This window comes from Pelophylax lessonae (genome assembly GCF_965119305.1).
Source record: "Pelophylax lessonae genome assembly, chromosome: 3".
Classification (NCBI taxonomy): Eukaryota; Metazoa; Chordata; class Amphibia; order Anura; family Ranidae; genus Pelophylax; species Pelophylax lessonae.
The window spans coordinates 78,451,480-78,477,087 of record NC_138770.1 but is presented as its reverse complement, the minus strand read 5'-3'; the positions used below and the strand labels follow the sequence as shown (position 1 = coordinate 78,477,087).

General features: G+C 43.2%; 1 protein-coding gene across 1 annotated transcript in view; it reads left to right on the top strand.

The window, feature by feature from the left end:
- Window positions 1-25,608, top strand: part of DPYSL5 (dihydropyrimidinase like 5) — a 180,430-nt gene that overhangs the window by 138,659 nt on the left and 16,163 nt on the right. Inside the window, exons 6-11 of the mRNA XM_082251156.1 lie at window positions 2,898-2,942; window positions 8,090-8,165; window positions 10,497-10,653; window positions 18,263-18,404; window positions 21,646-21,788; window positions 24,931-25,138. Coding sequence (XP_082107282.1) covers window positions 2,898-2,942; window positions 8,090-8,165; window positions 10,497-10,653; window positions 18,263-18,404; window positions 21,646-21,788; window positions 24,931-25,138 — 771 coding nt within the window. The remainder of the gene's footprint in view (window positions 1-2,897; window positions 2,943-8,089; window positions 8,166-10,496; window positions 10,654-18,262; window positions 18,405-21,645; window positions 21,789-24,930; window positions 25,139-25,608) is intronic.

Below are 25,608 nucleotides of genomic sequence, written 5' to 3'. Positions count from 1 at the left end.
CGGTCTTCTTCCACCCTCGGAAGTAAAGGTGCATTTGACTAGAAGTATGGCAGCATCCTGGGTTGCATTTGCTAAAGTTTTGCCTGAAGTAGTGTGCAGAGCAGCAAGCTGGAGCGCGCCCAACACCTTTATCTGTCATTACAGGCTGAATGTGTCTCTTCCACCTTTTGGTTATACGGTTATATCAGTGGCTGCCAGGCATTAAATATATTTAGCAGCATGAAATTCTGAGCTTTGTGTTGTTTGCTTATAGGCTTATTTCCCTCTCTTCAGATTATTGCTTGGTATGTCCCATGGTAGACTGACATGGGGAGGTCCAGGAATACAGAAAATTGTTCTATTTATTTACCGTAATTTTTCTTTCCTGGATTCTCCCCATGTCAGCTGGGGATTCCCTTCCTATTTTCCATCGCGAGGTGGGATATTTTGAACACTGGTTCAGGCAGACAGCTGCCCTTTATTGGCTAAGAAAAAGGTGGTCCTGGAGGGACCATAGAGGGCAGAGCTGACCCATGGTAGGCTGACATGGGGAGGATCCAGGAAGATAAATTACGGTAAGTAAGGAGAATGATTTTCCGTAATTACAGGTACTTATATAGCACCATTAAGTTGCACAGAGCTTTATATATACAGGTGCATCTCGTAAAATTAGAATATCATCAAAAATGTAATCTATATCAGTAATTCAATTCAAAAAGTGAAACTCATATATTTTATATAGATGCGTTACCCACAGAGTGATATATTTCAAGCATTTTTTTCTTTTAATTTTGATGATTATGGCTCACAGCTAGTGAAAACCCAAAATTCATTATCTCATAAATTTAGATTATTACATAAGACCAATAAATAAAAGGATTTTTAATACAGAAATATTGGCTTACTGAAAAGTATGTCCATGCTAAGGTATGCTCTCACTACTTGGTGGGGGCTTATTTTGCATAAAATTACTGCATCAATGCGGCGTGGCATGGAGGTGATCAGCCTGTGGCACTGCTGAGGTGTCATGGAAGCCCAGGTTTCTTTGGTAGTTGCTTTCAACTCATCTGCATTGTTGGGTCTGGTGTCTCTAATCTTCCTCTTGACAATACCCCACAGATTGTCTGTGGGGTTTAGGTCAGGCGAGTTTGCTGGTCAATCAAGCACAGTGATACCATGATCATTAAACAAGGTATTAGTACTGTTGGCAGTGTGGGCAGGTGCCAAGTCCTTCTGGAAAAAGAAATTGGCTTCTCCAAAAAGCTGGTCAGCAGAGGGAAGCATGAAGCACTTTAGAATTTACTAGTAGAGGGCTGAGCTTACTTAGGACTTAATAAAACACAGTGGACCATCATCAGCAGATGACCTGTCTCCCCAAATCATTAATGACTGTGGAATATTTTGCATTGCATTTGCAAATCAAGGTCCCAGAGCCTGGACGAAAAGTGGAGGGGCACAGAATCCAAGTTGCATGAAGTCCAGTGTGAAGTTTCCACAGTCAGTGATGATTTGGGGACCCATGTCATCTGCTGGTGTTGGTCCACTGTGTTTTATCAAGTCCAAAGTCTGCGAAGCCCTCTACCAGAAAATCCTAGCGCACTTCATGTTTCCCTTTGTTGACCAGCTTTATGGAGATGCTTATTTCATTGTCCAGCAGGACTTGGCACCTGCCCACACTGCCAAAAGTACCAATACCTGGTTTAATGGTCATGGTATCACTGTGCTTGATTGGCCAGCAAACTTGCCTGACCTAAACCCCATAGAGAATCTGTGGGGTATTGTCAAGAGGAAGATGAGACACTAGACCCAAAAATGCAGATGAGCTGAAAGCCACTATCAAAGAAAACTGGGCTTCCAAAATGCATCTGCAGTGCCACAGGTTGATCAACGCCACGTCGCATTGATGCAGTAATTTATGCAAAAGGAGCCGCGACCAAGTATTTAGTGCATACTATACTGTACATACTTTTCACTAAGTCAACATTTCTGTATTAAAAATCTTTTTTTTTTTTATTGGTCTTATGTAATATTCTAATTTTCTGAGATATTGAATTTTGGGTTTTCACTAGCTGTAAGCCATAAATCATCAACATTAAAAGAAAGAAATGCTTGAAATATATCACTCTGTGTGTACCGCAGATCTATATAAAATTATGAGTTTCACTTTGAGTAGTAGGTACCTCCAATGCACTGACTAACATGCCTAATGAAGGGATCCTGCATGGCTCCGAAACGTTGCAATCTACTGTAACAATGTGATCGCTGTTTAAAGCTTAGGACCAGAGATCCTTGGTGTGCTGGTGACATTGTTTTGCTCTAGTAGTAGGTACGGTAGTCACATTCAACTGGATTGTTCTATATTACTCATCTGTGCTGCTTGGATTTCTTCAACAACACAGAATAAGACCACTTTATTGTGACTATCTACTACTAGCTGTAAAGTAGCAAGGTCTGCCTATTCAAAGTGCCCCCCCCCCCACCCCAAAATGCAGCATAGATGATATAGTCAACTTTAATGACTTCTGTAGGGCATTGGGTGATGTCCTCCTTCTGCCGACAAGATCCCGAGGAATGTTGAGTAGCCCAAATATTGCAGAAAGAGGTCACAGCACAGTGAAGGGTTATCTTCTCATAAGATTTTGGATATTCAATATTCTCAGAGATTTGTCTTGAAGCAGGGCGACATCACTCTCACCCAGGAGTCACGGGAGGAAGTTAGGAAGAATAATATCTAACTGTTTTCTCTTACACATACTTTTATTCAGCAATTTAGGAAGGGGGAGGGCAAGTTGATTAAGCAGACCCTGCCACTGAGGGGGAAGGCCGCTTTAATAATCGATGAGAAGCATGATGTGCTCACAGAAGGGTGAAACAGTTGTTTGATTTTACACTGGTGTTTTTTTTTTTTTCCTATACAGCTGGAAGCGGAGGCCGTTCACAGGGCGATAACCATCGCTAATAGGGTGAGAGTTGTGACCTGCGTGCTGTGATCTGTGACCCGTATGCTGTGGCAAGAGTGCAATGGTGCCTAACCTGTGTGCAGTGGCCTGTGACCCGTGTGCAGTGGCCCATGACCCATTTGCTGCATCCTGTAACCTATGTTCTGTGGCCTGTGACCCTCTTGCTATGACCTATGACCCATGTGCTGTTGCCTGTGTCTTGCATGCTGTTGCCTGTGTCCTGTATGTTGTGGCCTGTGACCTTCATGCTACCCTGTGACCCGGATTTGGTGAGGGGCCGGTTTTTATAGATTTGCAATATAACTGCTTCTCATTTTGCCTCTCTTTATTCAACCTTATTCAAACCTACTTTTGTTTATAAAAATTCGACCTTGAAGGTTTTAGTGGTGAATTAAACTCTAAAACACTGGTTGCTACAACAGTCCTTCCCCTGAAAAGACTGAACCAGGCTCAGGTTAGTGTAAATTACTGGTGAAACAAGTACATGGAAAGCCTTCTGAAACTGGCAAAACCTGTCAATGGATTTTTGCTTGACAGGGTGCCTTGAATCCCAGTATCTGATATGCAAATATGCAAATATTGACCCAGTTTCTGTGGTCAAGAGCCTTGCCCTGCTCCCTCCCAAAGCTCTTTTGGGCAATCACTGTGATGGTCAGCCTCTAGCCCAGTCTTAATTTGGGCGACGAAAAAAAAAAAAAAAAAAAAAAAAAAATATATATATATATATATATATATATATATATATTTTTTTTTTTTATTTTTTTTTTTTTTAAAGTTAATTTTATTTATGCTTGTAAAAAAAAAAAAACACTTGCATAGAAAAGGTACAAAGTATCACACAATTGTACATAGGCAAAGCCTACCAATTCAACAGAGTAATCCCGTCCTAAGAAAGACATAAGATCCATACATAAGCCTACACAGATGTGCAGTAAAAAACAAAACATAAAATCAAACAACAACCAGCTGGTGATATAAACAGAAAACTTTAAACTTTGACAGCCAGGAAGGGACAAGAAAATACCAACTGGTGTTATTTCATTCTTTTAAAATCAATAAGTAGCCAGAGCCCACTGGAATGTGTACCATATTGGAACCCTTATGCAGTGCCAGCACCCCAAGAAAAACAGTTACAATCAGATCTCTATGTCACCTGACATGGTAGACACTCAACCTAACCACAGTTTTTCAAATTATTTAGGACAACCCCGAGCAAAGTAAGTTTATACATTGGCACTACTTTGTTAATCAAATCAAGCCAGGCTTTTATTCTAGGGGGGTCTGGCTTCTTTCAATATAGTGCAATGATCTTTTTAGCATAGAAAAAAAGAAACTGAGTAGGGACTTTTGCAATTCCCTAAGATCCTCCTCTGCAAAATCACCCAGCAGGTATCTAAGGAGTACAGATGCTAGGTAGGGTGAATTTCTCCCCAACAAAAGTGCACACCTCACTTCAAAATTTGTGCACCCTCGGACAGTACCAAATCATGTGAAAGAAATCTCCGAAAGCGGCATAACATCTATGACACTCTGGAGACGGGACTTTGCAGAGACGTTTTATAAAGTCTAGAAGGGGTGTAATAGATCCTGTGTAAATACTTAAGTTGAACTAGTCCCTGCTGCTAGGAGTCTGGAGAGCTGGGACCCTACCAACTCCTCCCAGGCATTATCCTCTAGACTTGGTATATCAGATTTCCACTGCAACTTAATTGTATCCGTCGGACAATAGAAGGAAGAATCGGACAATAGAAGGGAGTAATATCTGGAAATGAATTTTGTGTGATCTTCATCAATCAATAAGGTCTCAAGTCTAGATGGTTGAAGGGGAACTCTCTGTAAGACAAACTGCGCTGTCACTACATGTCGAAGCTGCATATAAAAGAAACGGTAATTTGGTGGAATACCTAGTTCAGGCCTTAAGGTAAAAAAGGAGTTAATATATGTTCCGATTGTTGAGCTTCAGATAATTTGTATAATTCTCCTAAATTTATTGATTATACCATAGGATACCATTTGGGGAGGCACCAAGAGATGTTCCATACAGTCTTTTATTTATTAGTTGCGACTGCGGCGTTTGGTAGATCAGGAAAGAAACAAGGCAAAAAAAATCATCTTGACTATATTAATTATTCCCAGTAAGTTCAGGGGCAATTTAGACCCAGTAAGTAAAGTATGCTTAAGCCCTTGTGTCAGAGGAGAAATATTATTGGCTACATACGATTGTAAAGGCTGTTGCACCTCCAACCCAAGATATCTAAATTTAGCAACCACTTGCAGGGGGGTCATTGGGGGGTACTGCTGGGATATTGTGCGGGTCAAAGGGGAATATATTGAACTTACTCCAGTTGACTTTAAAACTGGAGAATTCCCTAAAATGAACAGTAACTTCTAAGGATATGGTTAAAGACTTATTGGAATCTGTAAAGTACAGGAGCATGTCATCTGCGTATAGGGACGTTTTCACCTCCAACGTACCAATTCTACACCCACGGATGGAGGAGTGCTGTGTAATCAACACTGCCAATGGCTCAATTGCTAAGGCAAATAGCAGGGGTGACAACAGGCACCCCTGCCCAGTGCCATGATGAATGAAGAAAGGGTCTGTAATGTGGTTATTAACCCAAATTCGGGCCATTGGTTTGGCATATAACAGTTTGATCCATGTAATAAACCGGACACTCAATCGAATCAAACGCTTTGTGTGTGACGAAAATATTTTAGTCGACGAAATGAACACTATTTTAGTCGACTAAAATATGACCAAAACTAAAACCATTCAGATGACTATAATATCACTAAAATAAAAAAAAATGTATTTTATTCAAACTATGACTAAAATTAAATTGAAATTTGATGTCAAAATTAACACTCGATATATATCACAATGGCTGAATCTGTATCTGTTGTACATGTTCAAACCTCAATACCATAAATAACATGTTTTTAGATTTTTACTCCAGGAGTATATTATGTGTTTGGAAATTCTAGAGAAATGCTTGAATACTTTATTACAATTTAAACCCATTAGATTTTAGATGACTAAAATGTACTTGTGAAAATGACTAAAGCAATTCAGATGACTAAACACGATTAAAACTAAAATGGCATTTTAGTCAAAAGACTATGACTAAAACTAAATTGAAATTTGACGTCAAAATTAACACTGCTCTAGCCAAGATTGAGGTTTAGGGAGCAAAGCCAGGCTCTGAACAAAGAAAACTGGATTGGTATTGGCATTCAGGGCACCCATACTACTGACTAGGGACAACTCACCTGACATGCTGACATCTGCTATATAGTGCCAGTAAGTGTTCAGGCCATTTATAAGTGTATAATTCTCATTTCTATATGTGACATGTTGTTCTCTGTGAGTCCTGTACATGGCTCCTTTTTCTAGTACAATGGCTTTGCTACCATTCATATTCTCCCTTTTTGTTTTCCCATACTGCACTGCAAACATTCACTGCCAGTTTTCATTAGATCACCTTTTGTCCTGTGGGAACGGTCATAGATGGATTGAAACTTGGCTGGTCCCTGCTGAACTGGCCAAATTTTGTGTCTGTGGCCAGCTTAACTCCAGGTGTTCTGTAACTTTAAATAGTTTCTTTGGGCCAAGCTGACCCTAACCAACGATGTCCTTTTATTAAGTAATGGGGCTTCTGTGAGCGCTGTATAAATAGAACATCGGCTACAAAGAAGATACAGCTCTGAGTTTCAGTGGCTTTTTGAGAGACTTTCTGTCTTCTATTGGAACAGAATTGGGGTGAGAGTTGGGCTGAGTGCTTCTCAGCCATTCAGAGGACGCTTTGTATTTTTATCAATGAATACAAGGCTTTATCTGATTGGCCAAGGTGAAGAGGTGGACAGATGACGACACAATTTTCACCCCAGCCAATCAGAAGAAGCCTGTATTGATTGATAAAAATACAAGGCTTCCTCTGAATGGCTGATGAGCACACAGCCCAACTCATTTTTTTTCCAGCAGAAGACGGGAAGTCTCCTGAAACGCTACCGAAACACAAAGTTGCATACTGAGTGTACCTGATGCTACATACATTTTATACAGCGCTGACAGCAGCCACATTACTTAATAAAGGAAATAGTTTGTTTAGGCCAGCTTGGCCCAAACAAACTATTTAAAGTGACAGAAAACCTGGAGTTAGGCTTCAAGTGCATATTTGTTCAGATAAGTCGCACCTGATAACAACACAATGATAGCATTTTGGCCAAAGGCTGATGTCTTATGGCCCGTACACACGATCCGAAAATCGGACGAAAAATAACGCTTGTGTAAAGATCGGACGATAATCTGATCGTTAGTACACAGCTTACGAGAGGCGATCACGACAGTTCGCCCGATATTATCCGGTCGTGCAAGCATAAACATTTTGATCGTATTATCAGTATGTTGTTCGTCCGAAAAAAATGGTGAGCAGTAGACATCATTTCCCCTCACCCGCTACGGCGTGGTATGCATACCGGAAGCTTTTGAATCCTCGTCCGAGAAAATTCGTATCGTAAGTAACCTCTCCCATTTGCGAATATAATTAAGAGGTCCTAGCAACCAAACAAAAACGGACGGAGCGTCGTCCGATTTTCGGATCGCGTGTACTGGGCATAAGTTTGACAAAAGTCAGTCAGAGCGTATTTTCGCCCAGCAGGTCCCCACTGAGTTTGATACCACCCAGTTTTCCATATAGTCATCTAAAATTACTGCATGGTGAACAGCCTACACCATTAGCTGTACAGTCTTTTAGCATACTGGGCCATAGATATGCTGTGCATGGTGCTTGTCCTGTGCTATGAATTTCCTTTCTCATGTTTTCATATTGCTGACTTCTCACCTGTGCTCACATGTGGTGATCAAACAGAATTCCTTGCCAAAAGGATCTGATCTGCAGGGGATCACACAATTCAGGAATCTGCCAATTGTAACTCTCTTGACATGTCTGGTTGTCTGCAGATGGGACATGTGAGTGAAAAAAATTGCCATGGGCCAGTTTGGTTTTTGGATGGATTCACTCATCACTTTTCCTGTGGTTTGTCTGTATCAGCTAATATAATCTCTTGTGTTGTGGTCCTTCTCAATCTAACCAGCGTGTGTCTGGCTGTACTAATCTTGTAGCCGCCTCTCTGTCTCTGCTTCTCAGACCTTCTGCCCTATCTACTTGGTGAACATTTCCAGTATATCAGCAGGTGATGTCATTGCGTCTGCCAAAATGCAAGGTGAGAACCCTCAGCTGTGTGTGCGTGTTACCCGATCACAGGTTTCCAGATCCAGGGCTGTTCAGGATCACACCCAACTACCACCAGGCACATGTTTAGATCACACCCAACCACCAAGCTAAGATCCAAATCACATCCAATCACTAGATTTCTGTCCAGATGACATACAATCGCCAGACTTCTATCCATATTAGGTCCAATCACCAGGCTAATATCCAAAGCACATCCAATCATTGGACTTCTATCTAGATGACCTAAAAATTGCCAGACTTCAATCCATATCACATTCAAACACCAGACTAAAATCCAAATAACATCCAATCACCAGACTTACATTATGTTCATATCGCATACAATCTGAATAGAGAGAAATGATTGCGCAGTAGGATATACAGGTGGGCAAAATCAATGAAAGCCGCTGGCAACACCACAATGGAACAATTTGTGTTAAAACCGTAAATAAAACAAAAGTTGCCACGCTAAATGATCCAAAAGTGAAACAAATAAAAGTTGCTATGCAAACAGTTCATATAGTGCTCCAAAGTAGTAAGTGGGTGGTAATGAACAACAAAGTCTCTTGCTGGGTGTCCAATAAGTAAATGGGATGCTGTATAAAACTTCACCCGAGTGTACCTCACTGTGGATTGTACAAAATCCTTGCTTACCAAAATGCTAGACTCTGAATTAATAGTCTAGACACACTGCTAAAGAGGATGGTGTCATGGCTGACAATGCAAACCATTCCAATTCACAACCCATGAGGAATAAAGAAATTGCCCACATAGTGTAAAACTGTATAAGGTTTTATTAAAACAAAGTGATGCTAAGAACTTACAGAAATCCAGCTATAAGTCAGCATATGAAAATCAAAAGTTCCCAGGAACTAGTCCGCTTGTAAACAGATTCAGCTTGCGTGGTCACATCAGACATAGACTCTGCCCTACATGTTTCGTCAAAAGTGACTCCTCCATAGACGTCACCACCCATTGGACACCCAGCAAGAGACTTTTTTGTTCATTACCACTTACTTCTTTGGAGCACTATATGAACTGTTTTCATAGCAATTTTTATTTGTTTCACCTTTGGATCATTTAGCGTGGCAACTTTTGTTTTATTTATCACATAAAATCACCAGATCACAGCCAATCACCAGTTTTGGATCCATATAACACCTGAGCGTCAAACTTATATCCAGATCACAGCCAATCACCAAGCTTGTATACGGATTACACCCAGTTACCAGACTTCTATCCAGATCACACCCAATCACCATGTTAATATCCAAATGACATCCAATCACAGACTTCTATCCAGATCACATACAATCACCAGACTTCCTGTACATTATAATCCACATCACATACAATCACCAGATCACAGCCAATTACCAGTCTCATCCATATCACATCTGATAATCACAGTGATCATTCAGATCACACCTAATCATCAGATCACAATCACCAAATTCATATACGAATTACACCCAGTTACCCGACTTGTATCCAGATCACTGCCAATCACCAGACTACAGTAATATCCAAATCACATCTGATCACCAGACTTCTATCCAGATTAAGCTCAATCACCAGATTTATAGTCGGATAACACCCAGCCACCAGATCACAGCCAATAACTTGTCTCAGTCACTTACCAGGCTCACTCAGATCACAAATAACCAGATCACACCAAATAACTAGACACATATTCAGATCAAATCCAATCACTAGACTTGCATTTAGATCACATACAATTGCTGGACTCTATCTAGATCACCCCCTAATCATCAGATCATCATGATTAGAACTGTTCACTAGGGATCAAGATCACATCCTATCACCAGTAACATACAGATTCATACCTAGACCTTTCTGTCATGAAGGGTCACACCAAATCACCAACACAGTATCCAGATCAAACCTGAATACCAGTATCATAAAGAGTCAAACTAGATCTTCAATGCTATACAGCATTACAATAGATGACCAGTCATACAGGATCACACCTCATTACTAGTATCACACTTAATCACCAGGTCCTGACCTCATCATCAATGTCATATAATATCATGCCTGATCACTGGCATCATACCGAAATTTTACCAGATCACCAGTGTCATACAGAATCATACTGATCACTAGGATAAGATAGAATCATACCTGATCACCAGGATCTTACAGGATGCCACCTGATCACAGGTACTGTTCTGGGTCACCTTTAGGGATTCCATATAATCTCAGTGATCTGGGGCAGGCGATTAATATTATGTATATAGTGTGTGTGTCCAGAATCACCTTGCCTGGTAATAATTAAGAACTCAACTGTAACCTCCAGGGAAAATTGTTTATGGGGAGACCACCACGGCCCACTCTACTCTGAATGGTCTCCACTACTACCATCAGGATTGGTCACATGCTGCAGCCTACGTCACCGTCCCTCCTCTCCGGCTGGATCCTAACACCCCCAGCTACCTCATGAGCCTGCTGGCCAAGTAAGTGAGGGGTCGTCGGCCCTAACCTACCTTCCCTGCATACATTCTCTTGATTGTAAATATAAAGCCAGAAAAGATCTGTTTATAGCTTATGTTACAACTATTTTACATTAATGTCCAAACCCGGTTCACACTACCGCGACTTGTCAGGCGACTTGCCAGCCTGACATGTCGCGGTCCATTTTGTTCTACGGGAACCGTTCTAATAGGAGCGACTCAAGTCGCTCCGACTTAGAAAATAGTTCCTGTACTACTTCGGGGCGACATCGGAGCGACTTGCATTGACTTCAATTATGTGAAGTCCGTGCAAGTCGTGCCAAAGTCGCAGTGCACGCGACTTCACAGGTCGCCCCCGAAGTCGTGCCGCGGTAGTGTGAACGGACACAAGACTTTGTAACTGATTTTTTTGTAACAAATTCATGTTTCTGCATCCTGAACTATAGGAGCAGCTTAAAAGCACTGCACTGGAGCCATCTACTGGTGGGGAAAGTTTTTTCATCGCAAAAAGTTACATTTGCATTCTATGTGCAAACAGATTTGTGCTCCCCAGACCATGCATTACTGAAATGGATACATATAATTTAATCATAGAAAAATGTTACACCCCACAGGAAATTGTTTGGCCACATAGCATTTACCAAAAACTTTCCTGCATAGTCTGTGGAAAACATCCCTGCCTCCTGTCAGTGGACCAATCCTTTGTACACATAGACTAAAAAACTGCATTCTGACATTCTACAAAATGCCTGGCCACATTGGTCGATTCCTGTTTTTTAATTAACATCCCTGAAAAGGATGGTTCACCTTTTACAAAAAACCTGCCTATGCAGGTAAGGGATGTTTGAAGATTAAAACAAATTGTGCAGCTCTAACTAAAGATGAATAATACCCTTGTTATAGGTGTAGGCCATTTATATACCTTATGAAGCCTGACTGGAATACTCCCAGTGCGTTGCGAAGTACTCCCAGGACATTGCTAAGTGAGGCCTAGTCGTCACTGCTCACCTCCACCATCACAGGAGTGAGCTCCTTCTCTGATTCAAACCCCCCTCACATGTGCTTTCTCTCCCCTGATGCAGTAACTCTGAGCTCAGAGTTTGAGAGCTCACTCCTGTGATGGTGAAAGTGAGCAGTGATGACTAGGCCTCACTTAGCAATGTCCTGGGAGTATTCCAGTCAAGCTTCATAAGGTATGTAAATATACAATTTTCGTTGTATTACAATTATTATACTAAACATTTTCAAACTTAAAGCTCACCTGTGCCCAGACTATGGGCATTCAACTATTCTATCACGATCAGGGGTCAGGCTCGAAGACCAGTTGCTATAGCAGTGGAAGCTCACACAGGAGCCAGCAGGATAGAAACACAGGCAGGTCCCCCTGGCAGATGACGCAGGCTCACCTGAGGTGCAGAATCGAAGTACTAACCAGTGTTCACCAGAGCTCCTGATGGTGGAGATGGATTTTTCTGTGTGTTAGCACCAGGTCACGGTTCTCAGGATTACCCCACCTAGAGGTGAGCAAGCCAGGGTCCAGTAGCAAATATAGCGTGTAGGGACCAAGCAGAAGCGTAGTCGAGGAACAAGCCAAAGATCGGTAACGAATAGTTGCAGGTTGGGATTAGGCAGAAGCGTAGTTTCGGTAAAGAATGGGAGCGAAGATATGGACGGCAGCAGGAAAAGACAAAAGCAATATATTGGCTGGAGAAGGCACAATATTCTGGCAACCAGGAAGTGCAGAGACCTGGCTTAAATTGGGAAGTTCATGGGAGGAGAAAGAGTTCAAAGTTCAAGGCAACTAAGATTCATGCCAGGATCACTCAAGAAATTGTCCAGGGAACTTACCCAACATGCAGAGGTCCCAAGTTCAAATCCAGGTCCTGACATATTCATATTAAGCCGTAACAGGGGTTTAAAGCCCGACTCCATGTTTTCTTTCACTTTAAATAGTTCACTTGGGCTAAGCTGACCCAAACTATTGCCTTTGCTCATTGCTGCGGCCATAGTCATTGTATAAACTGTATATAGTAGCATCAATTCCATACAGTAATAGCGCTGTGTCCTGGCAGCAGTACATGGACTTCCCATCTGCTGCTGGGACAAAATCAAGTCGGGCTCATCCATTCACAGGAAAAATTTTTATTTGAATGAATTGATTGAGGTGCAGAGTCGGACGATCTTGTTATGATCTGAAGTTCAGCCAATCAGAGGCAGCCTTGTGTTCATTAAAATGGGAAGTCCCTGTACTGCTGCTGGAACACAGCACTATATACTGTATGTACCTGATGCTACATACAGTTAATACAGAGTTGACAGCAGTTGCAATAGTTAATAAAGAAAATGGTTTGTTTGGACCAGCTTGGTCTAGACCAGGGGTGTCCAACCTTTGATCTTTCTTGACCACATTGAAAGAAGAGAAATTGTCTTGGGCCGCTCATAAAATACACTAATTATAAGGATAGCTGATGAGCAGTTCCTCCTGCAGCTCTCAGCGGGTAGGTCACAAAGGGCTGCACCTATTTACAGCACTTTGCACAGCTAGCAATGACCTGCAGTGATCGCTGCTGGATGCAGGCAAAGGGTGTCCAGCAGTTATCCCCACAAGTAATCGCTGGCTGTGTAGAGAACCTGGGTTGGCAGCCGCATCTATCCACTAAGAGTCACAGGAGGAACGCCTGCTACAATTCGCGCCGGCGTCCCTCCAGATGGGCCCAGGCCATATGCTAAACTGGCTGCGACTGCATGTGGGACACACCTGGTGTAGATGAACAATCTAAAGTGAAAAGTAAACCTGGAGTTAGGCTTTAAAACAAGTAACCCCTGATCTCTCTAGCTGATTTTAGTGTGAAGTTATTCAGTCTCAAATATTCTCAGAGATCACAACGAAGACTCTAGAGTGGTTTCAGGGAGTGTCTAGGGCGCGGGTCAGCAACCAGTAGATCACAATCTACCAGTAGATTGTGGACAGGTGACTGGTAGATCGCAGTCTGGCCTTACTGGCCCACCATCCCAGAGCAGGACTATTTGTAAATTTGGAGCTGTAGTATAGCGCAAGAGCCACTTAGGCCAATGCCTCTTCTGTAGTGCTGGCTCCTGTCCCATGTGGAGTGATATTAAATACACTTCACCTCTTATCCCAGCTAGCGGTCTCCAGAGTGGTGGAATGTAGGAGTTTTGGTGCGCTTTCAGAACGTGCACAACACCTGCAGCATATAATAGAAGTTTATGGCAAAACGCAGCTAACCCAGGAAAGTTGCAGATGCACTGGGACAGGTGAACCTCAGCACGTCTGTGTGAAAGCAGCCTTAGGGCTCTTTCACACACACTGTCCGTCAAACGTACTCCGTTTTTCTCAGCGGGGGATCGAGCCGCCGATCCCCCGCTGAGCAGAAGGATGACAGCTGTGTCTCCGTACTGTGTGCGGAGACACAGCTGTCAGTTCCCCATGCGTCTCTATGGGGGAAATCGGATGGGAACGGACCAATCCAATCCCGTCCGATCCGATCCGCTGGACGGATGGAAAATAGGGTTTCCATCCGTCCAGATTTGACGGATTGGATCGGGTCGGATGTCAGCGGACATGTCTCCACTGCCATCCGATGCCCCATAGGAATGCATGGGGGGACCGTTCAGATCTGCCACAAAAACGGACAGGCGGATCTGAACGGTCCGCCTGTGTGAAAGTGACCTTATAGGGGCTCAAAATAGTAAGGTTTCATTTACATTTGCAGTTTGGGGAGTGGTAAAACCATATAGTGAAGATGTGTTTTTCTCATCCCTGCCTTTAGCTGAAGTGGTCAGGGGTGTACACATGTAGCAGCCACAGCAGAAGTTATACGCCCTGTCATGTTTGGTGGGTGTAGCACCTGCCAAGCATGACCCATTCAAGTGAATGAGGCCGCTCTGCAAATGCCCTACAACCTTGTACAGTACAGCAAACAAGGGCTTAGAGCAGGCAGCGTTGTGTTGCTTTCTCGCCACCTGCTTTAACCCCTTGAACCCCACAGAAGCATGCAGTTGCAGAGCGCTTGCAGAGTGGCCCCATTTACTTAAATGGGTCATAATTGGCAGGCGGTAGTACTCACCAAAAGCAACAGGGGGTTTAATTCCTGCTGCGGCATGTGTACACCTTTGACTGCTGCCTCAGCAGCTAAAGGGGTAGAGATTGGGGGGCAGTTAAACTGCAACTCAACCGCAGGGTTTTATTACACCCCAACATTGCGTGTAAATGAGCCCTAAGAGTACCGCTGCCGAATGCAACTAAGGGCTCATGCACAAGGGCAGCAGGCAATTCTGCTCTGCTGAAAAGCGATTTGAGTGTGTTTGACAGGTGGTGAGGAGGTGATATGTTGCCTCCTCACCACCTGATTTAAACCCATGCTTGGCGTGCAATGCACACGATTACAACACGGTAGTATGACAATTAGAGGTTTCAATCTGGTGTGAGGAGGCAACACTGTGCCCGATGATCTTTGACTTCTCCCATTGTTTAGGTTGATCTCTACCTCTTTAAGGTTGCCTACCCCTGGTCTAATGCTTAGAAATGTTCAAATGCCTGGTGTATGTTCACAGCTGGAAGTCTTCCAAAATTCTGCTCATCTAGAAAAACACAGTGCCTGTGTTGTGAAATTTTAAAATTGATTGCTTCACAATGTTTAGAGATACAGAGATGAATGAGGACTTGATTTAAAGTGTTTCTGAAAAGTGCCCCGTTGCCCCCTCTTGCAGCTGACACCTATATCTGCTACTTCGAGGTATGGAAGAGGATGTAATCTGCTCCCTTTTGACAGTGCCTGGACGAAATCAATCAAAAAAAAAAGTTAAGCGCGCCACATTACACACATGAAAGTAGATATAAGACTGCAAAGTGCAATAATGCAAATAAAAAAGAGGTCCTAGATAAGTCCCAAATGCCACACATGTGAAATATGAAGAGATTAAGTAGAAGCCCCATACACAGTCCAATTTAAATCTTTAAGAAATCTTAATCTGCAAAAAGCTCCATGCTACAAACATAAAAGTCAGTATGAAATAGTAAAATAATAGGAATAAAATGTAGTCCTAAATTAAGTCCTAAATGCCACAGGTGAAATATGAAGTGACTAATACCAATGATGGGGCACTATTCCTCCCACTGTCACCAATGATAGGGCACTATGCCTCTTACTGACACCAATAATGGGTACTAATCTTCCCATTGACACCAACAATGGGGCTCTATTCCTCACATTAATACCAACAATGGCGTTGTATTCCTCCCACTAACTCCAGCGATGGGCATTATTCTTCCCAGTGACACCAACAATGGGGCTCTCTACCTCCCACTTATACCAGTGATGGAGCACTATTCCTCTCACTGACACCAACGATGGGGCACTATTATTCCCACTAATACCAGTGACGGATCACTATTCCTCTCACTGACACCAATGATGGTGCACTATTCCTCTCACTGACACCAATGATGGTGCACAATTCCTACCACAGATACCATTGATGGGACACTATTCCTCCCACTAATACCAATGATGTGTCACTATTTGTCCCACTAATACCAATGATGGGGGGAACTATTTCTCCCACCATTACCAAAAATGGGACTCTATTTCTCCCACTGATACCAATGATAGGGCACTATTACTTCTACTAATACCAGTGATGAGGCACTATGCCTCCCACTGACACCAATGATGGGGCATTCGTACTCCCACTAATATCAGCGATGGGGCACTATTCCTTCCACTGACAACAATGATTGGGCACTATTCTTCCCACTGAAACCAATGATAGGGCTCTATTCCTCCTCCTAATACCAATGATAGAACACTATTCCTCCCACTGACACCAATGATGGGGCACTATTCCTCCCACTGACACCAATGATGGGGCACTATTCCTCCCACTGACACCAATGATGGGGCACTATGCCTCCCACTGACGCCAATGATGGGGCACTATTACTTCCACTAATACCAATGATGGGGCACTATCCCTCCTACTGAAACCAATGATGGGGCACTATTCCTCCTACTGATGCCAATGATGGGGTACTATTCTTCCCACTGATAGGGCAATGATAGGGCTCTTCTTCTCCCACTAATACCAATGATAGGGCACTATTCCTCCCACTGACACCAATGATATGGCACTATTACTCCCACTAATACCAATGGTGGGACACTATTACCCCCACCAATGCCAATGATGGGGCTCTATTCCTCACAGTAATACCAATGATGGGATACTATTCCTCCAAGTAATACCAATGATGGGACACTATTCCTCCCACTGACACCAATGATGGGGCACTATTTTTCTCATTGATGCCAATGATGGGGCACTATTTTTCTCATTGGCACCAATGATGGGGCACTATTTTTCTCATTGATACCAATGATGGGGCACTATTTTTCTCATTGATACCAATGATGGGGCACTATTTTTCTCATTGATACCAATGATGGGGCACTATTTTATTTTTTAATTGATACCAATGATGGGGCACTATTTTTCTCATTGATGCCAATGATGGGGCACTATTTTTCTCATTGGCACCAATGATGGGGCACTATTTTTCTCATTGATACCAATGATGGGGCACTATTTTTCTCATTGATACCAATGATGGGGCACTATTTTATTTTTTAATTGATACCAATGATGGGGCACTATGTTTCTCACTGACACCAATGATGGGGCACTATTTTTCTCATTGATACCAATGATGGGGCACTATTTTTCTCATTGATACCAATGATGGGGCACTATTTTTCTCATTGATACCAATGATGGGGCACTATTTTTCTCATTGATACCAATGATGGGGCACTATTTTTCTCATTGATACCAATGATGGGGCACTATTTTATTTTTTAATTGATACCAATGATGGGGCACTATTTTTCTCACTGACACCAATGATGGGGCACTATTTTTCTCATTGATACCAATGATGGGGCACTATTTTTCTCATTGATGCCAATGATGGGGCACTATTTTTCTCATTGGCACCAATGATGGGGCACTATTTTTCTCATTGACACCAATGATGGGGCACCCTTTCTTTCACTGATAATAATGATGGGGCATTATTCCTCTTCTACTGACAACAAGCGATATGTAATTTTTCTACTCCCACTGACCATCACGCCTGAGGCATTGTTTACTCACACTAATGCCAGGACATTTTCTACTCCCACTAGCCACAGTCCAGCCTCTATAATGTCTAAAGGACAGTAAACTGGTCCTCTGTTTAGAAAGTTTGGAGACCCCTTGTCTAGGGTGTACCTAGTCGCTAGTCCCGGTTGAATCTTAATTTAATTTATTATTATAAAGAATGAAACAAAGAGTGGAAACACCCTAAAGTAGGCAGAAGCACCCCAAATGTAGGAATGTAGCTGGTGTCTGCGATGGGAGATCTCACATCCTGTAATTGTTAGAAGGTCTTCTAGATTCTGTAAGTAAAGAAATCTCTTTTGGGTGGACTGATTCAGTAACCACTTTAAAAGAAATAGCAGCTTGCTCCCATTTTGTATCCCTGACCTTTTTATGCTAATATTATTATAAATGGACCATGGTAATAACTAATGGCACTTGTCTCCCCCTCCAGCGACACACTGAACGTTGTGTCCTCAGACCACAGAACATTCACCGCCAAACAGAAAGCCATGGGCAAAGAGGACTTCACCAAGATTCCACACGGAATGGGCGGAGTTCAGGACCGCATGAGCGTCATATGGGAGAAAGGCGTGGTGAGTGCGTCTCAGCGTGTACTTGGGTCACATCAGGGGGGAGCGTGTCTTTATATTTGAAATAGCCATTTATTTACCAACTGGTCTTCCCATCGGGCTGTAAATCGCCCCAAAGGGAGGTTGTCTCTTTCAGCCATATGTGTACAATATCATAAAATCCAAAAACAACCATAACCTTGGGTTGAGTATTTTGTTTAAATCTAAACTATGAGACTTTATTTAAACATATTGTAGAAAAGATATGGCGTTCGTGAACATGGCACACTGATGTAACATTGGTTGTTATGGGTCAATGCTCATATAAGAGCTATAGTGTACTGTCAGTATCTAGACATGGAGGACACTTTTCACACTTGTTCCTCCATATTTAGATGAGTATGTTTCATATGCAGTACTGCAGAGTCTCTTCTGTCTGTAAGATAGTATTGGTCAGCATCCCTTTAAATAATATATATATATATATTTCCTTTAAAGTTTGGAGTCAAAGTAACTTTTTTTTTCATCACAGCTAAAGTGGAACTCCAGCCTTACCTTATTTTTCCCACATTGGTAGTTAGTCCTCTACTGTGTTGCAAAATGATTATTCTCAGTTGCCTGCAAACCTGCATCTCTAAAATTAAAATGTTTTCAAGCTGCCCCAGCTGTCTTGAGCCTGCCTTCATTTCATGTCTGAAGTGCTTCCTCTCAGTTCCCTCTCCTCCTAATCTCCTAATCCTTACTGTCATTTATCACCTCTCACAGTTTTCAGCTTTCTCTCCCATCAATCATTTTGTTACAAAGCATTCGATGAAAGAACACATCCCCAGCATCCCTTTAGATTTACACTGATTAGCCATAACAAATCTTGTTACAATGGCATCTGAAAATTGGTGGGATATATTAGGCAACAAGTGAACATGTTGTTCATGAAGTTGATGTGGTGAAAGCAGAAAAAAATGGGCATCGCAGTTTGTTGTGTATAGGTGTGTGAAGCCCATGGTGACCTATGTGCACAGCCAAAAGCTTCAACAATGGTCACATGAACACCAGAACTGGAGCAATGGAAGAAGGTGGCCTGGTCTGATGAATCACATTTTCTTTTACATCATGTGGATGGCCAGGTGCGTGTGCGTCACTTACCTGGAGAAGAGATGGAACCTGGATGTGGAAGAAGGTGGCCTGGTCTGATGAATCCCATTTTCTTTTACATCATGTGGATGGCCGGGTGCGTGTGCGTCACTTACCTGGGAAAGAGATGAAACCTGGATGTGGAAGAAGGTGGCCTGGTCTGATGAATCACATTTTCTTTTACATCATGTGGATGGCCTGGTGTGTGTGCGTCACTTACCTGGGAAAGAGATGACACCTGGATGTGGAAGAAGGTGGCCTGGTTTGATGAATCACATTTTCTTTTACATCATGTGGATGGCCTGGTGTGTGTGCGTCACTTACCTGGGAAAGAGATGACACCTGGATGTGGAAGAAGGTGGCCTGGTTTGATGAATCACATTTTCTTTTACATCATGTGGATGGCCGGGTGCATGTGCGTCACTTACCTGGAGAAGAGATGAAACCTGGATGTGGAAGAAGGTGGCCTGGTCTGATGAATCACATTTTCTTTTACATCATGTGGATGTCCTGGTGTGTGTGCGTCACTTACCTGGGAAAGAGATGAAACCTGGATGTGGAAGAAGGTGGCCTGGTTTGATGAATCACATTTTCTTTTACATCATGTGGATGGCCGGGTGCGTGTACGTCACTTACCTGGAGAAGAGATGAAACCTGGATGTGGAAGAAGGTGGCCTGGTCTGATGAATCACATTTTCTTTTACATCATGTGGATGTCCTGGTGTGTGTGCGTCACTTACCTGGGAAAGAGATGAAACCTGGATGTGGAAGAAGGTGGCCTGGTCTGATGAATCACATTTTCTTTTACATCATGTGGATGTCCTGGTGTGTGTGCGTCACTTACCTGGGAAAGAGATGAAACCTGGATGTGGAAGAAGGTGGCCTGGTTTGATGAATCACATTTTCTTTTACATCATGTGGATGGCCGGGTGCGTGTGCGTCACTTACCTGGAGAAGAGATGAAACCTGGATGTGGAAGAAGGTGGCCTGGTCTGATGAATCACATTTTCTTATACATCATGTGGATGGCCGGGTGCGTGTACGTCACTTACCTGGAGAAGAGATGAAACCTGGATGTGGAAGAAGGTGGCCTGGTCTGATGAATCACATTTTCTTTTACATCATGTGGATGGCCGGGTGCGTGTACGTCACTTACCTGGAGAAGAGATGAAACCTGGATGTGGAAGAAGGTGGCCTGGTCTGATGAATCACATTTTCTTTTACATCATGTGAATGGCCGGGTGCGTGTGCGTCGCTTACCTGGGGAAGAGATTGAACCTGGATGTGGAAGAAGGTGGCCTGGTCTGATGAATCACATTTTCTTTTACATCATGTGAATGGCCGGGTGCATGTGCGTCACTTACCTGGGGAAGAGATGAAACCTGGAAGTGGAAGAAGGTGGCCTGGTCTGATGAATCACATTTTCTTTTACATCATGTGGATGGCGGAGTGCGTGTGCGTCACTTACCTGGGGAAGAGATGGAACCTGGATGCAGTATAAGAAGGAAGTTGGCAGAGGCAGTGTGATGCTTTGGGTAATGTTCTGCTGGGAAACCTTGGGTCCTGCCATTCATGTGGATGTTACTTTGGTGTCCATGCCTTAATGGGTCAGGGTTATTTTAGCAAAAGGGGGCCATACTCAATATTAGGCGGGTGGTCATATTGTTATGGCTGATCCGGTGTACATGCTGAAGCAACTCACCAGCAGATGGCACAGCAATGCAACACCGCTTGGCCATCAGAGAGGAGCATGCACTTCTAAAAGGATTCTTGAGATGTGTTCTTTCCTAGAACGCTCTTGAAAGACGATCTAAACCAGGGTGCTGTGACTTTTAAAGGAACCTGCCAGCCCCTCCTAGCAAACTTGGAACAAAGAGCATCAAGCAGACCCAGCGATGGCACCAATAGGTCCCAAAAAATGTATTTCTTCAAAAACAAAATGGTTTGATTGAAAACTATTGTATGGCGAGCACATAGTGGGGCAGAGTGAACAAGAGAAGGTATTGAATGCACACATTCCACGTCAGGTTTAAGGCAGTGTTCACCCTTGGAGTTATTTCATTTCATTGGTTTTATATTTTTCTCCTGCTTTATGCTGTCCCTGTCTTTACACAACAATGTGTTTGTGTTGCAGGTGGGAGGAAAGATGGACGAGAACAGATTTGTAGCTGTGACGAGCTCCAACGCAGCCAAGATTCACAACATGTATCCACGTAAAGGGCGTATTATCCCCGGAGCCGATGCCGACATTGTGGTGTGGGATCCAGAAGCCGCCAGGTATGTAATAACTCTGTGCAGGCCAGTCACGTTCCTCCACCCCAAACTCGCTCATCCATGTCTTTATGGACCTTTCTTTGTGTACTGGTGTGCAATCATATTGGAACAGGAAGGGGCCATCCCCAAACTGTTCCCACAAAGTTGGGAGCATGAAATTGTCCAAAATGTCTTGGTATTATAACGCCTTAAGAGTTCTCTTCACTGGAACTAAGGGGCCGAGCCCAACTCCTGAAAAACAACCCCACACCATAACCCCCCTCCACCAAATGATTTGGACCAGTGCACAAAGCAAGGTCCATAAAGACATGGATGGGCGAGTTGGGGTGGAGGGACTTGACTGGCCTGCACAGAGTCCTGACCTTAACCTGATGGAACATCTTTGGGATGAATTAGAGCGGAGACTGTGAGCCAGGCCTTCTCGTTCAACATCAGTGCCTGACCTCACAAATTCACTTCTGGAAGAATGGTCAAACATTCCCATAGACACACTCCTAAACCTTGTGGACAGCCTTCCCAGAAGAGTTGAAGCTGTTATAGCTGCAAAGGGTGGGCCAACTCAATATTGAACCCTACGGACTAAGACTGGGATTCCATTAAAGTTAATGTGTGTGAAAAGGCAGGTGTCCCAATACTTTTGACAATATAGTGTATGTGAAATGGGTTTTTAATTCTGTTCAGCCACTTTTGCAACCTAAATAATCCTGCAAGACACCCCAAACTGAGGAAGACATTTCTGTTTCCTGGTTGAGCCTTACGGTTTCCAGTCTCACGCGCATGCTCATTGAACCGTGTATCCACAGTGTGATGATGCTAGTTCATTGTCTATTGAGAGAGGATGACACAGAGAGGTGGCAGAGCCACCCTCCTGGCTGTGCAGTGTGGCAGAGATGTGTAGATCACATCACAGGCTGGACAGAATTACAAATCCTTTGATATATTGCAGTTGCGTATGTTTCTGTTTGTCGTTTGTGTTTGTTTAATACAGGGAACCCAAGTTTTAGATCTGTACTGTCTGTCTCAAAAGCTTTCTCTTGCACCTTTTGAATGAAAAAGTTTAGTTATTGTGGCACTTGAATGAAAAGTATCTGACCTTGTTTTTCTTAAAGAGTAACTTTAGAGAAAAACATATTCCCCTCTCACTGTTCTATATACATTGCAAGGATTTTAACAAACTTTGTTGCAGATTCCTATTTTTCATTATTCTGAAGAAATAGATTTTTGTTTGTCTGTGTCCATGTGCTCAGTGAATCTGTATTGGGGTGGGTTTATAATTATAAATCAGCTGCTGCACCCGCAGGGCTCTAATGAGCAAAGTGGCAGGTTCTGTATCCCTTCCTCACTAAAAATACATTTTTTGTTGCTGGGGATGCCAAAAATCTGACTCTTAGTGTAGACTTCTGGGAAAATCAGTAAGTCAATCACACAAGCAGAAAATTAAATTTTCAGGGGGTGTTCTGTATACCATCTGTGTACAGAACGCCTCCAGGTAGCCATATTGCATTGCATTTTATAGAAAAATACAGCACTGCAGATTAAAAAGGAAAGGTCATTTTTATTGACATTCAATTACATTATGATTTGAGTCCCAATTTTATACGCTATAATATATATTATTTTTTGTATTTGCTATTTTTTATTCACCAAAGCGGTGTCACCCTTTAAGTCTAGTTGAACTTCTGAAATGTATTATTATAATGCAGCCAGGCTGTACATAGCTTAATAAATATGTTAAAAAACCCTGTGCTGGCAGGAGAGTCAGAATGCTGCTCTCACACGCAAAGCAACCATTTGGCTCTCCAGCAGCCTGATACCCCCGTGCCCCCACCCACTCCGACCCACCCCGAACACTGCTCCAATTAAAGTGTAAGTTTCCCTTTAGCAATATTTTCCAACTCTACCCCCCCCCCCCCCATGTCCTAAATAGTACATACCAACACTCCTCCTGTCTCAAATGCTGCACCCCCTCCCATTACGCATTCAGCTGCGGGGGGTAATTTTTTACAAAAAACACTGACCCCTCAATCCTCCTCCGTCCTGACCTTTTCAGGACAGTCTGGACATTATAATTGTGCGTCCCCTAGCAGCTGCCCCTGGCCTTTATACTGTGTGCATGCACAGTGCGCTCTCTCCTTCTCCTACTGAGTTCAGTAGCTGCTGCTCAAGGCTTTTTAATCCACATAGGTGCACAGTGAGTTCTCGCCTTCTCTAGCTGCTGTACTAATTAAAGACTTTATATAATGATCTCCTCTCTTCATTTGTGCAGTGCTCACGGTCAAATGTTAACATTGACTTTACTAAGGATGCACGATACCGGTATCGGTGCCGATACCAAGCATTTGCGTAAGTATCGGTACTCCCACAAATGCTCCTATTACTGAAACTGATACTTTGCGGTGTGATTTACGTCAATACAAAATGAATGGGCGCAAATCACACTGCGAAGAATTGCGCGCATCTTGAACAGGAATGTGGTGTGATTCCTGTCTGAATCGCATGCGATTTCCCCCACCGCTCCTGTATGTGTGTGTGTATAGAAAGTGAAAAGCGCCATCTAGTGGGCAGTTTATTTAAAATGTTAGAACTCACATTATATAGCTGGCCAAATGCAAAATCTGCCTAAGTTTTCCAGTCCCCCTGATGATAGCAAATCACGGCTGCTGGAGGAGATGTAGAGGCGGTCTGCCCCCAAGCTGACATCACTTCCGCCCTATACCCACGGGGTCCCAGAACTTCTCCTTCAGCCCTGTAAGCACCTCCAGCAGACGTGATTTGCTATCATCGGCCCAACCGAGATACCTATGCAGATTTTGCATTTGGCCAGATACGTACTGTGAGTTCTAACATTTTTAATAAACTGCCTACTAGATGGTGCTTTTCCCTTTCTATACACACAAGAGCAGTGGGGGAAACTGCATGCGATTCAGACAGGAATGCGATTTGCGCCAATTTTTTTTGGTATTGATGCAAATCGCACTGCAATGTATCGCTACTCGGTATCGATGAGTACTTGACTGAAAGTTTCGGTAGTCATACTTGCCGATAATAAACGGAGTATCGGAGCAACACTAGACTTTACATATATTGCTTCTTTCAGTCTTGTAGGTTGTTTATTGCTGGTTGTCTGTCTGTATCTGCTCTGCAGGACCATCTCTGCCAGCACCCAGGTCCAGGCTGGAGATTTCAACCCCTACGAGAATATGCGATGCCACGGAGTGCCACTGGTCACCATTAGCCATGGCCGTGTGGTGTACGAGAATGGCGTCTTCATGTGTGCGGAGGGCTCCGGCTCCTTCTTCCCAATGAGGACCTACCCAGATTACCTGTATAAGAAGATGATCCAGAAAGAAAAGGTAAGTGGTGGTATCATGGAGAAAGGAGACAGGGAATATGCCAATGTAGGTATAGGGCAGTGGTCTTAACACTGTGGCCCTTTGCTTGCCCTTATCCAGCCCTTGAGGCACTATTGCCCCCACTGATACAAGTCACTATTCTGCCAACTGACATCAACAATGGGGCACCATTTCTCCCACTGACACTAACAATGGGGCACTATTCCTCCCCCTAATAAAGTGTGGTGATGTTTACTCCCAATGATGCCAGGAAAATTTACACTCCCACTGGTCACAGTCCAGCCCCACTTGAAGTCTAAAGGACAGTAAACTGGTCCTTTGGTTAGAAAGTTTTGGAGACCCCTAGTATAGGGTAATAATATTATTAAAGCAAACCTTGCAGTCCACAGCAGATACAGAGCTGTAGAGTACCCCCTACCAAACGAGCATCCCAAATCCCATGAGAATGTGCTCCTGGAAAGTACGCAGAG